This window comes from Microtus pennsylvanicus, chromosome 1, assembly GCF_037038515.1.
Source record: "Microtus pennsylvanicus isolate mMicPen1 chromosome 1, mMicPen1.hap1, whole genome shotgun sequence".
Classification (NCBI taxonomy): Eukaryota; Metazoa; Chordata; class Mammalia; order Rodentia; family Cricetidae; genus Microtus; species Microtus pennsylvanicus.
This window is the reverse complement of record NC_134579.1, coordinates 89,899,098-89,916,444: the sequence shown is the minus strand read 5'-3', so window position 1 is coordinate 89,916,444 and position 17,347 is coordinate 89,899,098. Positions and strand designations below refer to the sequence as shown.

At 38.3% G+C, this 17,347-nt stretch overlaps 1 protein-coding gene across 1 annotated transcript; it reads left to right on the top strand.

The window, feature by feature from the left end:
• The first annotated feature begins 638 nt into the window (after positions 1–638).
• LOC142848398 (uncharacterized) lies at positions 639–7,824 on the top strand. The gene is made up of 4 exons (XM_075970402.1): positions 639–785; positions 5,292–5,418; positions 5,606–5,666; positions 6,789–7,824. The coding sequence occupies exons 1-4, from the start codon at positions 639–641 to the stop codon at positions 7,822–7,824; spliced, it is 1,371 nt and encodes a 456-aa protein (XP_075826517.1).
• The last annotated feature ends 9,523 nt before the right edge of the window (positions 7,825–17,347 follow it).

Sequence of the window (17,347 nt, the reverse complement as noted above, 5' to 3'; positions counted from 1 at the left end):
GGACATAGTCTGTAGCTATCACACAATCTTCTGGCAGGAGAAAGAGATATCAGCTTAGTTGTCACTTGGTGCTTGGGTTGCTCTCATGGCTGTCAGAAGTGCCTGTGACTCCTGATGTCAGCCTGAAGCCACAGAACAAACATCATCTTTGGTTTCCTAAAATCTGTACTCATTAGTATTCTGTGCACCCTTGCATCTTTTGAACAGGAGAATCAGTCTACTCCATATTGTGTAATGGGCTGTGTAGCTAGCCACGTCATGTCCATGAGGATGAAGGCAGTGTGGTTGTGGATTGCAGGAGGATAGCTGTGTCATCTATCTGATTGAGGCATAAGTGATATTGAAATTCATATGTCTTTGGGAGGCAGAGGCAGGAGGATCTCTGTGAGTTCGAGACCAGCTGGTCTACAAGAGCTAGTTCCAGGACAGGCTCCAAAACCACAGAGAAACCCTGTCTCGAAAAACCAAAAAAAAAAAAAAAAGAAAAGAAAAGAAATTCATATGTCTGCCGATCTGTAAAAGTCTGGGTCTGGTGTGGAAGCCAGAGCCAAGGAATCCTGGGCTGTGTCTTTAAATGCACTGTAAGGCTCAGGGAGGTGCTCTTGTCACTCAAGCCTCACTAGCCAATCAAGACATCCATGCCGACCTGTCAGTCAGAAATCAGGCAGGGCACTTCCTGGCGCCATGCTGCTGGATTGATTTTAAAGCTGAGCAGACGCCAGTGGATTGTGTTCAGTGCAGCGAGCTCTGAGGAGAACATGGGTGAGCCTGGAAGCCAGGACACGGTGAGTAAGGGGTTGCTGTTCCCAGATGAGAAAGAGAGGATCGTAAGCCATGGGAGCGAGTATAGGAACCCACTGCTACCATCAGTGTTCTCTGAGGTACCATATGGTCCGTGCAACTCCCCAGATCCAGGTCTTGGCCTCTGAATACCTTCCTTCTGTGGGCTGCATCTGTGAAAAGCATTTCCAGCAGGGAAGTGTGTAGAAACAGCTTTGTGAGCCGGGCGGTTGTGGCGCACGTCTTTAATCCCAGCAATTGGGAGGCAGCGGCAGGCTGATCTCTCTGAGTTCGAGACCAGCCTGGTCTACAAAAGCTAGTTCCAGGACAGGCTCCAAAACCACAGAGAAACCCTGAGTCGAAAAACCAAAAAAAAAAAAAAAAAAAAAAAAAAAAAAAAAAAAAAAAAGCTTTGTGGTCCACATCAATGTGGCTTTGATACGTATGGAAGGCAGGATCCCAAACTTGGAGATGTCTAGTTTTTCTATTATCTTTCAGAAGCTTTTCCCTTTGCATTTAACATTTAGGAGTAAGATCCCTTTGGAGTTAATTTTGTGGAGTTTGTAAATGGCATTCTTGATTTCCTTCCCACTCTACCACTAACTGGTGGTGCAGAAGAGCAGAAATTTGACATAAAGGCATCACGAGTGCTTAGGAGATATTACCTGAGGAAGCCTGCCTCTAAATTACCCAAAGATAGCAAAGTAGTGTGCTAACTAGGCCTGTTAGAGATTAAGATGCTAGGATACAAAATTGTTTACAAGGATTGTTCCAACAAATGGCTCTAGACCATGACAGAGACAACACTGATTTATAAACAGCCACTACTCCTGTCCCAAATCAATGAAGAAGGTCAATGCTCAAGGTCATTATGGGATCATAATGAACATTAGGGTATGGTGTGACTTAAAGTCCCAATTCTTTTTAGAGAAAATGATAGTTCTGTCAGATGTATATGCTGAGAGAAGTGACAGTCATTTGAAAAGGAAAATGCTGTTGTCTTGAGAGCTGGCCGTATCAATGATGTCTTTCCATTTAGGGTCCAACTCATGGAGAAGGAACTTAGCTCCTTCTCAAAACCAGGAATACTCTTGGTAGAGCCAGGAACAGCCTAGTGAGTGTCTAGCCCTTGGGGTTTTTCCTAAGGTCCTGAGTTATAGAGAATAAAATAGAACTCCTTCATTGAAACCTGGAATATGTTTGGGAGAGATGGTAAGGATCTGGAACCAGTGCCATTCTGGAGAGGTTCTTTAGATCCTGTGAACCCAACTCTTCCCACCACAGTGAGCTATGGTCCCAAGGCCACTTTGGGCATAGTCCATAATATTCTTGAGATCGCCTTTGTATTTCTTGTGTTGCATTTTTTTTGTGATAGGGTTTTTCTGTGGCTTTAGAATCTGTCCTGGATGTAGCTCTTGGAGACCAGGCTGGCCTCGAAATTCCTGAGAGCCACCCGTCTCTGCCTGCCCAGTGCAGGGATGAAAGTCTTGCTCTACCACCACCCTGCTATTGTGTTCCATTGCTTGATTACCCTTATTCTGAGTTTGTCCCATTGTGTTGTAATTTCTGCTGATTTCCTGGACGTCTCCTATTTCCTCCCATTTCTTCTTACAAATGGTATACAAGAAGCTTTTCATCTTAAGAAGGTTACTCGGAATAAGACATAGCTTAAAGAAGACAACTCTGTCTCAGTTTTTATCATACCTTTGTTCCAGTTTTCCTGCCTTTCTCACCTTCTGGCACTGCACGTAGGGCCCTGTCAGTAAAGTATGACCTGCTGCTCAGGTCACTTACATACTTTTGACATAATTGTGGCAATATCCTTGCTGTGTAAGTTTCCCAATTCCCTAACTGGCAAGACTTGCAGTTTCCCATGGCTATTTAATTTCTTCAAAGTGTAAGCTAGAGTCTGAACCTAAAAGAAATTCAAGGATGGTAGTGTATGTGGAATGCATTGTTTATTCTAGATTCTCTCCTCTTTGAGCATTTGCCAGAGATAGATATATGCTACCATTGTGCAGATTTTTATTTATTAATCTCTTAAGTGTGTACAGTGTTTTCTCACTGGAAAGGTATATTCTAGAATAGCTGCCCTTCCAGCATTGTAGAATAATATTGGTGAGATGAGGTCTCTCATGTTTTTATATGAGACCTCGATTTCATTCTGTGGCATTCCTGGTCAATGACCTTGCTGTCTTGATTTAAATTCTTTTTTTTTTTTTTTGAGACAATGTTTCTCTGTAGCTTTGGTGCCTGTTTCAAAACAAGCTTTTGTAAATCAGGCTGGCCTTGAACTCCAAGAGATCTGCTCTCCTCTTCCTCCCAAATGCTGGGATTAAAGGCGTGTGCCACCACCACCCGGTAATGATTCAAAATTTTTAAATGACTGTGTGGCCTCAGACTTTTAAAATTACACACTTGAGTCATGAATTCCACTATTCAATAACTCACAGGAGAAGGACCTGCATGTGGCACGTGGTGTTGCCTTCAGATCAGAATTGAAAGAATAGTTAACGGAGTACACTACAGGGGAAATGGGAGGAAATCAGCTGCTGGAGTCACCAGTCTGAGAAAGGACCTGATTGTGGCAGTGTGATAGTCAATGTTGTTGGCTTCTATAATATCATAGGGATTGGTGCTATTACAAAGTGTGGCCTTGTTGGAGTCTGTATGGTCTTGTTGAAAGAAGTGTGGCACTGGGGATGGGCTTTGAGAATTCCTATGTTCTCGATACTGCCAAGCATTTCAGTCAACTTCCTGTGGCCACCAGCAAAATTGTCCTGCACAACATAATTCTCCCCACCATAATGACAATAGACTGTACAAACTTCTGGAAGTCTAAAATAGCCACCCTGATTAAATGTTTTATAATACGGGTATCTCATTGTATCTCTTCACATACATAAAATTCTTAACTAACACAGGTGGTTTCAGTAATTTTTTTTTTTTTTTTGGTTTTTTGAGACAGGGTTTCTCTCTAGCTTTGGAGCCTCTCTTGTTACTAGCTCTAGTAGACCAGATTGGCCTTGAACTCACAAAGATCTATCTGCCTCTGCCTCCTGAGGTCTGGGATTAAAGGCGTTTGTTTTTCAAAGACGATATTTTTCTGTGTAGCTCTGGGTACTTAATGTAGCTCCTTAAACGATGCTGTCCTTACTCACAAATACAAATGATTCTGGCTTCTGCACAGAGGGATTAATGAGGGAACAACATTGTTGTTTGTGTGTGTGTTTGTGTTTGTGTGTGTATTGTTTGATTGTCTGATGAGCCTGGAATGTAGATTTTGATATATTTCAATGATAAACATCCATACTAAACTTCACCTACATCTTGAAATTCGAAGTTTGGTGAAGGGTATCATTCTATTTCCCAGAAGAGTAGTATGCATGACATTAATACCTCTGCCTTGTGAATCATTGCAGTGCAGGAGTGTGACTTTCTACCTGCCTCTAATTTTTTTCTTTTGAATGCTTTCAATGAATATGAGGTTGTATCTATATACAAGGGTGTGTACCACCTGTGTGCTTGTTCCTCGTGGTAGTCACCATAAGCCTCATCACCTATGAAGTTGAAGTAATGGATAATTACAAGTCCCCTTTAGTACTGGCAATTTTCCCGCTCATCTGCAAGGACAGCAAGACTGCTTAATTACTGACCCATCTCCCTTACTCTATGTTGTTTATGATCATCATTTGCGGGGCTGATGTTTTCTTTGGTCCATTTATAACTGTTTAAATAAACATGCACTCCCTTTATTCAGATCTTAGTATGCAACAGTTTAAACTGGGCAACTACAGGTTCTCGAAGATGAATGTAGAACTAAAGTGAATACAAAAGTTTCTAGCTGGGCGGTGGTGGCGCATGCCTTTAATCCCAGGAGACAGAGGCAGGCAAATCTCTGTGAGTTCGAGACCAGCCTGGTCTACAAGAGCTAGTGCCAGGACAGGCTCCAAAGCCACATAGAAACCCTGTCTCAAAAAAAAAGTTTTTGTAAGTTCTTCAGTAGATCCTCTGATTTCCTCTTACATTTTTTATTTGAGTGATTTTTGGATAGATACTGGTTTTTATTAGTTTGTAACTCTGGCTTACCTTTAACTCATTGCATAGGTTTTGACTGACATCCAACTCAATTTAATTCATCTACTTTTATATTGATTGCTGGGTAAAGGCAAGTGTCAGTATACCAAATTTCCCCATCTCTTTTTTAGATAATCATTGTTCTTACTATTTCTGTAATGTTTTCTCAGTAGTGTTGATCTGCTTGCTTCTCTGTGTCTTTATGTCTGTTCATTGGCATTTCTTTCTTAAAGCTGTATCCTACTTAAAGGGCCAAGAAATGGCACATATGAACCTCTTCTTCAGTTTCCTTCTAAATTGACTGGTAATTACATTATAATGTAATGGCATGGAAGAAGCATGGGAAGCTGCAACATTATACAAATATCCCATTTTAAAAGAAGTATCCAATGTCAGGATCACACTTTGTTTTACTGTTGGTTGGATTATTCTAGAATTCAGTGACCTTTGAGGATGTGCACATTGACTTCACTGAGGATGAGTGGGTTTTGATGAATCCTTCCCAAAAGAGTCTCTACAAAGATGTGATGCTGGAGACATACAGGAACCTCACTGCTACTGGTAGGACTGTGAACTTTCCTTTACATTTAAAAATAAGGGGACTACTCTGTATTATTTATTGATACTTTTGGTATATGTGTTTGAGAAAGAGTAAAAATGAGTCAAACAATTAAGGCATAGGTCACTTAAGATATTCAATGTTGTACATATTGATTAATATATTATTTACTTTTTGTTACTGTATTAGGCTACAGTTGGGAAGACCATAATTTTGAAGAGTATTTTCAAAGTGCTAACAAACATGGAAGGTAATTTTTATTTGCAACTTGGTATATATTTGTCTCTGAAGAAGTTTTAATTTATCCCGGAACATTTAAAGAAAAACAATAATATAAATGAACACAGCTTAAAGTATATTGATGTGTGTTAATTTCTCATAAAATCATATGCCTCAATATGACATAACTGGTCTATGTTTCCAAGGCATTCCTTTAAAAACAGAAGAGAAACAAATGATTCCTTACCTGATACCACCATTTGGGTCATCGTCCCATGAGAACTATGCTGTACAGCTGCCAATCCATTTAGTTTCATACCACTCAGATATTGCACAAGGAACACACATACACACATTGATTAGATAATAAGTATATGTTTAAAACTGACCAAAAATAAATACTCAGTAGTAAAGCCAGTTTACTCATGTACTTGTGACTTTGCCAAACTTATTAAATGAGTTAGTTTGAGAGTCAAAAAGTCTCATCTTGAGAAAGCTTAATTCCTATACTACATGTCTGTGATGAAACTCTGTAAATTCAATTGAAAACAATTTATTTCTTCTTCATTTAATAAGAATGTCATATGGCACAAGTGAGCTTCCCAAAATGGAAAGAGAGACTATCTCCTTCAGAGTAATGAGAAGATATGAAAGATATTTAGTATTTCAACACTGGGTAGATTTGTTGAATGTGCTATAAGATTATATGTAATTCATTTTCAAATTTTATTGGGAAGATATCAGCAAACTCACACTGAATGTAAGACCTATGAGTGTTGGACTGTGTACTTACTTTTGTTTGTCCTCATACACTTTCTTGTGGTAGATATTGCAATACAGGAAAACATAAGAATCCAAAAGAAATGTAAGGTTATTTAAAGCTGAGTTAGTCTAGTTCCTTTCAAATATGTAAAAAAAATTCATATAAAATCATGCTATAAATGTGGGTCATTTGGAAAAAGACCCTTACCATCAAAGGTTATTCATAGACACAAAACATCTCATACTGAAGGAGAGCACCATGAATATAAAACTTAAAATCTTATTTCTCTTTACAATAAAGCAAAATTATAAAATTAATTCATATAGATACTAAGATTCATCAGGGTAATGTACATGGTAAAACTTTTGCATTTGCCAATTATCTTTGCAGGTATGAAAGAATCCATAATGGAAAGAAACTCTCTGAGTATGCTCAATGCGTTAAATCATTTGCATGTTATAGTCATCTTCAAAGGCATGAAAACAATTATTTTGCAGAGAAGCCATATGATGGTATTCAATATGCTGAAGCCTTTGGAAATACCAGTTGTCTCCAAATACTTAAAAGAAGAACACAAGCTGGAGAGAAACCAAATGAATATAATCAAGGTGGTAAGAACTTTTCATATGTAAGAAGTCTCCAAGTTCACAAGAGATTACACACTGGAGAGAAAACCTACAAATGTAATCAATGTGATAAAGCTTTTTCAAAATGCTATGAACTTGAAATACACAAAAGAAAACATACTAAAGAGAAACCCCATGAATGTAATGAATGTGGTAAAGTCTTTGCACGTAAACGTAATCTCCAAATTCATAAAAGAACACATACTGGAGAAAAACCCTACATATGTAATCAGTGTGGTAAAGCCTTTTCACAGAAAGGTAGTCTTCGAGTACATCAAAGGACACATACTGGAGAGAAACCTTATCAATGTAACGAATGTGGTAAAGCCTATTCACGACTCAGTATTCTACAAACACATAAAAGAATTCATACAGGAGAGAAACCCTATGAATGTAATCAATGTGGTAAAGCATTTTCACGACAAGATCGTCTCCAACGACATAAAAGAACACATACTGGTGAGAAACCCTATGAATGTAATCAATGTGGTAAAGCCTTTTCATATACCCATAGTCTCCAAGTTCACAAAAGAACACATACTGGAGAAAAGCCATATGAATGTGATCAATGTGACAAAGCCTTTTCACAAGTCAGTCTTCTAAAAACACATAAAAGACTTCATACAGGAGATAAACCCTATGAATGTAATCAATGTGATAAAGCCTTTTCACTATGCAGTAGTCTAAAATCACATAAAAGAACACATACTGGAGAGAAACCTTATAAATGTAATCAATGTACTAAGGCCTTTGCATGTCATAGAAGTTTACGCATCCATAAAGGAACACATGCTGAATAGAAACCCTAAAATTTTAGCAAATGTGGTAGAGCCTTTGTATGTGCCATCAGGCTTTAAATCTTGAGAAAAAATCATACTACAAAGAAACGTTTATTTTTGAATTTTTGAGACAGTGTTTCTCTGTAACATTGGAGTCTGTTGTGGAACTCACGTATAGAAGAGGCTGGTCTTACACTCACAGAGATTTGTCTGTCTCCCAAGTGCTGGATTACAGTGGTGTGCCTCTACAGTTCAGCCTGTCAAACGCTTTAAGTGCAATCAGTGTGGTAAAGTTTTCTTTTTCTTGGTAGTCTTTATACAAGAGTAATCGTTTGGTGGAAAAGAGGTCTATTAAGGCCTTTGCATATCACAGTACTCTGAGGTCCTCAGAAGATTCCTACTAAAGGAACTGTAACTGTAAATGTTTTTGAAATATCTTCATCCAATACACATTTACTTACATAAGACTGAGAAGAAAACAAGTCTACAAGTATCATATCTGTTCAAGCATCATGAAGACTCTATTTTGTTCGCACCTGCAAAATTATATGGACAGAAGTCCTATGAATTCACTGATAAGGTAACTATTTTTGATTTTGCACTTTTCTTCAATTATATAAATTCAGTTATCTCTAGAAATTATCTGACTTTGGGAAATAACGAGGCTACCTTAAAGATAAACAATTATATTTTTACTTATTATAAGAGGAAACTCATGCCACAAGAATGGAAAGTACAAGTTCCACTGTGTTCCATGGGAATCACCCAGATAGCAAGCACCTGGTCTATTCAAATTTTTTCTCCTGGGCTCCAGGAAGCCACACCTTAACTAGATTCCACTTCTTTAAGATGATTGGTTAACAAAGCTTCCCCTATTACTTATCCAGATGTAAAATTTGGTAGATGGGTATGAGTGCCTCTCCTGTGTCTGTGATGAATCATAATGTCTAAGTCTCTTAATAAAGGCGTTTAATGTGACTCTGGGTTCCAGACGGTTACATGATTACTTTGACAGTGTTGTCACAAGATGTCTCAGACATGACACCTACACCGGGAAGCGAAGGACTCATATACTTAGCTGTAACATGAACCAGGTGTAGTTCACGGTGTGTGAATGTATACGCTCAGTAAAAGGCCCATGACATTTCTTCCAGTATGACAATATGTTCTAAATTTTCCCAAATGATGCAACTAATTGAAAATGATTAATTTCTGTTACTTCAAATCTACATTCTTTCTTCTTATTGCATGAACCAAATCATCACTGAGAAAAACTGATGGAGGAAGGACATTGGTTAAATAAAAAGAAACTGCTTGGCCCTCATTTGTTAGAAGCTCGGCCATTTAAAAATGCCAGCTTTCTAGGCTTTCCTGCCAGGGCAAACTGTGACTTTTTTTTTTATTTTCGAGACAGGGTTTCTCTGAAGTTTTTGGTGCCTATGCTGGAACTAGCTCTTGTAGACCAGCCTGGCCTCGAACTCACAGAGATCCACCTGCCTCTGCCTCCTGAGTGCTGCGATTAAAGGCGTGTGCCACCACCGGCCGGCAAACTCTGACTCTTTTATGCAGGCGGTTCGTGCGGTTTGCAAGCACAGGCTGCTGAAGCTTGCTTGCTGGCAGGGACCTTGAAATGCCGTAGAGTTGTGGCAGTAAACATGGCTACAGCCAGTACCTCAGCCATGATGTTGGAAAGCTAAGGAATGGACTAGATCTAGCTGGCAAAGCCACGGCTTTAATCGTACTGATATTGTTTGCTAAATTAAGGACTCATGTGGTCAAAAAAGAGACATATACAGTAAAGAGAGCGTCAAAGAGAAAGAAAATTTTTAAATGATTTACAGCGTGTTAAAAATATATGCAGACTAAAAGTTAAAATTCTTAAAGTAAAAAAAAAATTAAGAGAGTTGTTGTGTGTGATAGTTCACACCTTTAATCCCAACACTTGGGAGGCAGAGGCCAGATTGACCTCTGTGACTTCAAGGTGTGGTAGCACACACCTGTAATCCCAGTGCCTAGAAGGCAGAGGCGAACAGATCTCTGTGGGTTCAAGGTCTAGTAGCATACACCTTTAATCCCAATGCCTGGGTTGCAGAGACAGGCGGATCTCTGAGAGTTAAAGGACAGCCGGGTCTACAGAGTTACTTCAGGTCAAAGATACAGAGAACCCGTCTCAAAAAGCAAAAAGTTAAAAGTAAAAATAAACAAAATAGAGGTTAAAATAAAATGCACAAAGATGGAAAATACACAGAGAATTTTGATACTGTATGCTATTGTGATCTGTTTGAATTATTTGAATGCTGAAGAAAGAGCAACAGATGCTAAAAGATATTTATTTATAAATGCTGCTGAACTAATCCAACATAGATATTTTGATGCCTTGACTTTGAAATTTGGATCTAAGGACATGATGCTTTGTAAAGGAGTTTCTTATTTTGTTTTCACAGAGGATGAGACCCTGTTCATTTCTTCTATTCCGATTTGGTATGATGGACCACACCCTCCTGAAGGGTTGGTGTGAACACCTTCAGAAAATTGCTTCGCTCAACTGCCGACTGAGATGAAACTAGCACACAGGTTATACCATGAAAGACCTAATTAACGACGCCCCCATTCAGCAGGAAGCAGTTTGGAGAGAAATAACTTCGCCCATGTTCCCAAAAAATGTTTATAAATGTTCTTTTACATTTAAAGGGGGATATGATATAGGTGTGAATAATTTGCATTAGTATAGATTTTGCTTTATTGATAGAGATTTATGGTCAATTTTGTCATATGTATATGTATTTCTGATATTGATTAAGGTATTGTAATTGTGTAGTTCATTATTAAAATGTAATGTATAATTAGGAAATATAGGTTGTTGATGGATGTTAGTTAATATTTTCTAGATGTGCGTAGATATATTTTAGATAGGCATTCTTCATATTTTGCAAAGATTATAGAATATGGCATTTTAAATGTTTTAATAACTTAGGACTTTTCATGACAATGAGACATATCTGCTCCTGGCAGCACCAATCTACTTCAAGAGGAAGATGGGCATCGGAGAGGCTCGTTATGGAGTTTGATAGCCATTTTGGCAAGAAACTGCTCTTGCCTGGACTATTGCATAAACTGGACACATAGAACCCACAGAGAGAGGACTACTGAACTTGCCTAAGGTGAGATGATCTTTCGGGGTTCCTGATTCGTGAAAGAGTCTGCGAGACATTCTGCAGGACACAACAGATAGTGACTGAACTGACTTTGAATTTTCCTGCTTTATGGAAATGTCTGCTGGATACCATGGGCCTGAAGGCTGACGATGGATGCCCCAACGGTACAGAGGAACTTTGGGTGACTGTCCAGGCAGCGAGATGTCTCTGTCATTTCTAGAGTTTTAAAAGTTGCTTTTTTCCTGTTTGCTTCGGTAGTATTATATCTTTCTGGAGTCTTTGATGGACTTAAGAATAGTTAGTTATAGTTATAGTTTTCCTTAGTTATGATAAAGATTATTGTAACTTTTGCTTGATAACTGTTTCGTCATATGTAATTTTGCTATGTTGAAGTTAAAGCCTTTTTTTGTTGTTGTTTAAACCGAAAAAGGGGAAATGTTGGAGGAAGGTTATTGGTTAAATGAAAAGAAACCTCTTGGCCCTCATTGGTTAGAAGATAGGTGGGAGGAGTAAGCAGAACAGAACGCTGGGAGGAAGAGGAAGTGAGCTCAGACTCCACAGCTCTCCTCTCGGGAGCAGACGCCTCAGAGAGAGACGCCATGCTCCACACTCCCAGGCAGACGCACGCGATGAAGCTCCGACCCAGGATGGACATAGGCTAGAATCTTCCCGGTAAGACCGGTGCTACACAGATGATTAGAAATAGGCTAAATTAATATGTGAGAATTAGCGTAGAAGAGGCTAGATAGAAATGGGCCAAGCAGTGATTAAATGAATACAGTTTGTGTGTTATTTCGGGCATAAGCTAGCCAGGCAGCCAGGTTGCTTGGGACGCAGCCCCACCGCTCCTATTACTACAAAAAACTGTGGAAATAAGCCTGTAATACCTCAACACCTGGGTTACAGGAATGAATGCTTAGAGGAGAAAATATTCATGAGTGAAAAATTGTTTAAAGATTTTATTTAATTTTAATCATGTTATTTTAGTGTGCCTTGGTTTTTGGAAAATAAATATTCATGCTTGCTCCTCGGAATGTTAGACTATTGGGTATTCCTGTTGCAGGCAGGACTACAGAAAGTTCTAAAAAAACCTAACCTTCATCCTGACGATGAACTTGTCCTAACTGCTTGTCTATGTCTTTGTCCTGTATATATGTTAAAGACATTATTTTTTATCATCTTAAAATCAGATAATAGGGAAGAACTCATGAAAGAGAAAAAACTTTGTGTAAATAATATGGTAAAGACTTTAGACATCACAATAGTCTTCATTGTCCAGAAATTCTTTATATATTTTTCATCATGAAGGTTAGTCATTTACTATCTTCACTCAAGTCTGATGGTGGACATTTCTCCATTACAATTTCTGGTTAGTGAGAGATATTAAAGTGTTCTATACATTTAGCAAATCCTTTCAATGAAATTTATTTTGTGCTCTTTGTTTTCTCTCTGTGATTTTTGTACATCTCCCACTGTGCTTTCACTAAGTGATAGGTATTTTTCTGCTTAAATATATAGAATGAGATATCCATCATCTAAGTGAAACATTTGTTTAATGTTAGACAGTGTATATTGGTTCCTTTTAAGTAATGCTGTCTGTGAAAGGGTGATGAAATTTTTTCCTGCATTTGTTTTTCATATTTTCAGAAATTCCCATGAGTTGTCAGTTGCTATCCAGTTTAGCTTTATGTCATTAACTAATTATGAATACATCTGAACTCATAATCATCATGGGTCAGTCTATTGAATATAAGTCCAAGGGTGCATGTTAGACCCCAACACTTGCTGTTTTGTCTACATATCTTATCAGAATTAATGTTAAAATGCATAATAGGATAGATTATAAGAAACATTACCTCATATGTGTGTCCACAGCATCATTTTCATCAGACTGGTAGAGATATGAAATATTGGATAATCAGTAATCTATTGAATATTTCAGAGTATAACTTGATGTCCTGTGGATATGTATACGTTATTTGAAGTTCTATGCATCTTCCTGTCCCCATTTGTTATCAATTGGTCATTTCATCATGAAGTGCTTCCTTCTAAGGGAATTATCCAAAGATGCCAAGTAATAAAACATCAATGAGATTTATTTGAAAAAAGTTTCTGTTATATGTAAGTGTGATATAATTATGAAATTTTAGCCCTGACACATGTGAAGACCATAAGACAAGTTTTTGGGGTGGACTCTTGGCTTTCCTCATATGGTAATCAAGATTATGTTACCAGGCTTGCACACCGCACACATTTCCCACTAAGTGAGTACTCTGATTAATTGAAATATTCTATCAGAAAATTATTGCCATTTTTAAGATTGTAAACATGATTTAATTGAAGAAAAGAGGAAAGACAACAACTTAAATAAACACTTGTTGGTCACATTTTCTCAGAACCTCAGTGAATACCATAGTATTTCTCACTACAGAAAGGTTTTTGCTGCTGTTTGATGACTTGAGTTTGTCACTGATTATACTGAGTATGAAGTGGAGGTAAAAGTGGAGGCCATCAGAGGGTATCTGATCCCCTTTCACTGGAGTTAAAGAGAATTGTGAGCTGTTTTGTGGGTTCTGGAAAACATAGTCAGGCCCTGTGGATGAGCAACCAGTGTTCTCATCTGCTGAGCCATCTATTCAGCCTAGTGAACATGTCATTGTAGCAGTGAGGTGTGAATGGGTGATCCTAAGTTCTTCTTTGCCTCACCTCTTATGACCCAAAAGAAATACAAAAATGGGCAGCATCAGAAACCAACCTAGAAATATGCCCAAAGAGTCTTTGAGCCCAAATCTCCATAAAACAATGGAACAGGACAAAAATTATTCAGGAGAGAAACTGAAAATATAAGTGTTTAAAAAGTAACAAACTCTTGGCCGGGCGGTGGTGGCGCACGCCTTTAATCCCAGCACTCGGGAGGCAGAGGCAGACGGATCTCTGGGAGTTCGAGGCCAGCCTGGTCTACAAGAGCTAGTTCTGGGATTGGCACCAAAGCTACAGAGAAACCCTGTCTTGAAAAACCAAAAAAAAAAAAAAAAGTAACAAACTCTTAATGAAATCACAAACCTGAGTTTAGCCCAAAGTTGGTAAATAGTCAGCAATGGGAGACCCCAAGTATACAGATCAGGTGGAGCCCTGCTGGAGTTTTTGCCTCCTTTAAGGAGATAAAGGGAACTTACAGGCATGAAGAATGAATTTTCTGAGAGTGATCATAGTCTGCTTCCCTGATGACTGTAAAACTTTCAATTAGGAGACTTGAATGGTGGTGACTTCAAATGATGCACAGATTTTCAAAAAATTCTGGTACCTAAAAAGAAGTCACTGTAAGGCTTGGACAATCAGGCATTTGTAGAGAGAGAGCTGTCGAGTATTGAATTGTTAGGGAGGAACCTTTGCCCATTAAAACCCAATCAAATAGGCAGAGGCAATGCTTGGGGTGTACCTGAGCACAGGCTCACTCCTACTGTGCTCTCTGTATCCACTCAACTGTGGTGAGAGGTATTTAGGTTATATAAAGATTTGGATATTAAGAATAGTGCTGCTATGAACATAGTTGAGCATGTATCCTTGTGGTATGATTGAGAATACATTAGGTATGTACCCAATAGTGATAATGCTGGATCTTGAGAGTAGATTGATTCCCAATTTTCTGATAAACCACCATATTGATTTCAAGTTGACTGCACAATTATGCACTTCCACCAGCAATGGAGGAATGTCCCACGTCTTCTCCAACAAAAGCTGTCCTCAGCGTTTTTGATCTTATTTACTCTAACAGGTATATAATAGTATCTCTAATGACTAAGTATGTTGAGCGATTTCTCAAAGTCTTTGCCAATTAAGAGTCTTCACTTGGGAATTCTCTGTGATTATCTTTTCCTATCTATTTTTAATTGGATTATTAGGTATTTTATGACTAGATTTTTGAGTTATATTTTTGACTTTTAGTTTTTAAATTTTTCTTAATTTAAATTTTGATAATCAAATTTATATATATATTTAATTTTAAGTGTGTGTTTATGAATTTCTGGTCGTCCCAAACCTCACTTGGTAGTCTAAACCATCCTAGGAGATAAATGAAGTCTTCACACACTGTCTCCAGAGTGTATGCATAATACATGCGCACAGCACATCTGGATAACATGTTTTTTTTTTTTTTTTGGTTTTTCGAGACAGGGTTTCTCTGTGGCTTTGGAGACTGTCCTGGAACTAGCTCTGTAGACCAGGCTGGTCTCGAACTCACAGAAATCCGCCTGCCTCTGCCTCCCGAGTGCTGGGATTAAAGGCGTGCGCCACCACCGCCCGGCCTGGATAACATGTTTTTGAAATTGGCTTAATGAGGATGATTGTCTGAGCCCGGTTAGTTTAGGAAGCCAGGGCAGAGACTCTGGTCCTAATTCAAGTCACAAAATGGCTCCCATCAAACACAATACTTCTTCCATAACGTCTACTGTTTTCAAATATTAAATTGAAAGTTTTTCTTTATCATTGAGTCAATTATAACTAATCAAGGGACTAGCACATAGTTCTGAATTTATTCAAAAGATAGTAAAACCCAGGCTTACAGAGATCAGTGATTTTATAATGTAGTTAACTGTAATGCTCTTTTTACTCATCCCATCTTTTTTATGCTTGACTAAATGAAGCTGGAGCAATCTAAGTCAAACATGATGGCACAGATATGTAGTCATGGCACTAAGAAAGTGGAGGCAGGAACTTCAGGATTTTTAAGTTTTCTCAGATGAGAATGGTGAATAGGGTGTGGAGGGAGGCCCAGAGTTCCAATGAAGACTGTGATTGGCTGAGATCAACGTTCAGAGTGTTTGCTGCGGGGCTAGAATTTCAAAGTCATTAATTATACCAGCAAAGGTCTGATGAGGTATTTTCACCAAGGGTTTTCCTCATGTTTCCTACCGAAGGAAGCCTAGGTCACTGTGGGATCAGATTATTTTGTTCTGTAGTGACTGGAGTTTACATTTAAGTGGGAGGATTTGACTCAGGCAGGGATGAGCTAACTAACTGATATCCAATGGAATATCTTCAGCCCTGGAACTATATATACACAACCAACAGAAATGGCCTCAGCAGGTTTTATACATGTATTTGCACACACTTAGTCACACATGCTTAGCAAGGAGAAAATTGGAAGGAAATAATTTATGAACAGGTGAAGAGAGAGCAAAGAAGAATGAAAATGATATAATATATTTTAAATAAAATGTATAAAAATAAATTTTATATAATAAAGCCACTGTAGAGACAGCTTATCAGCTAAGAACACTATCTGTTGTTAAAAAGAGAAACGATACATTGCAAGAAACCATGGTAGCTAACCATCTCCCTTAACTCCAGTCCCAAGGGATCTGATGGCCTTTTATGGCCTCTTAGGTTGTGCACAGAAAATGGCAGGCAAAACCCGACATACTGTAAACATAATGAAGCCTGAGACAGACAGAGGGCAGGTCTGGAAAACTGAACTCCTGGTTCTGCAAGGAGGCAACTATGACTTTAAAATCTAACTAGCCCTCTCAGAGGAAATGGCAGCCTTAATCCAACATTTGAAGAGCTCAGCAAGGCTGTTCATTTAATAACAGCATTCACAGTGGGGATTGGGGAATTTTCTTTGGTTTTTCCCTGTTTTTGTGTTATGTCCTTTCATATGTGTGAGGATTGTGGCAGTGGTACATCTTTGAAATGTCATACTGCTTCTCCTCAGTGCAGATCATAATGTATGGTCTAAATGATAGATTTGCTCTTTCACTGTCTATCCCAGCTTGCTCAGGTATCAGCAACCTGATGCTCTCCTACACTCATGGCCATCCCAGCCCTCAAAAAAAAAAAAAAAAAAAAACCATGGTGCTGCTCGCTCAATAAGTTTAAAACCTACACTCTTCATTTAACTCAAAACATCTCTAAACATTTTTTTCATTCTAATTCTAGGGACCTATTTCTTCACCTGTATAGTTGTCTTCTTATTAAGTGTTATTTACCCTACAGGTATAGATAAAATATAGCTTCAGAATAGCTGTCTCTTTGCTTCTTCTACAATATCGATCTCAATACAGACCACAAACAGTAATAACCTGGTAGATATGACATTTTTGCCTCTTAAGAATGGTTCTTATGAGATTCAAGAGATCAGTTTAGATCCAACAACATTGTCACAACTAAAAATAAACTCAACTAAGTATTATTTGTTTGTAATTTGTTTTCTACCTGCCTAATTCTTTTGTGGGGGAGAGGAACTTTCCCTATCTCCCTGGCCTGGTTTGCCTTTTTCTCATCTGCCAAAACTGTGCACTTAAACATTTCAAGTGTGCACCTAAGAGATAAAATTTCTTCTTTAAGATTCCTTAACCTCATATTCTTCCATTAACATGTATTTATTCCAC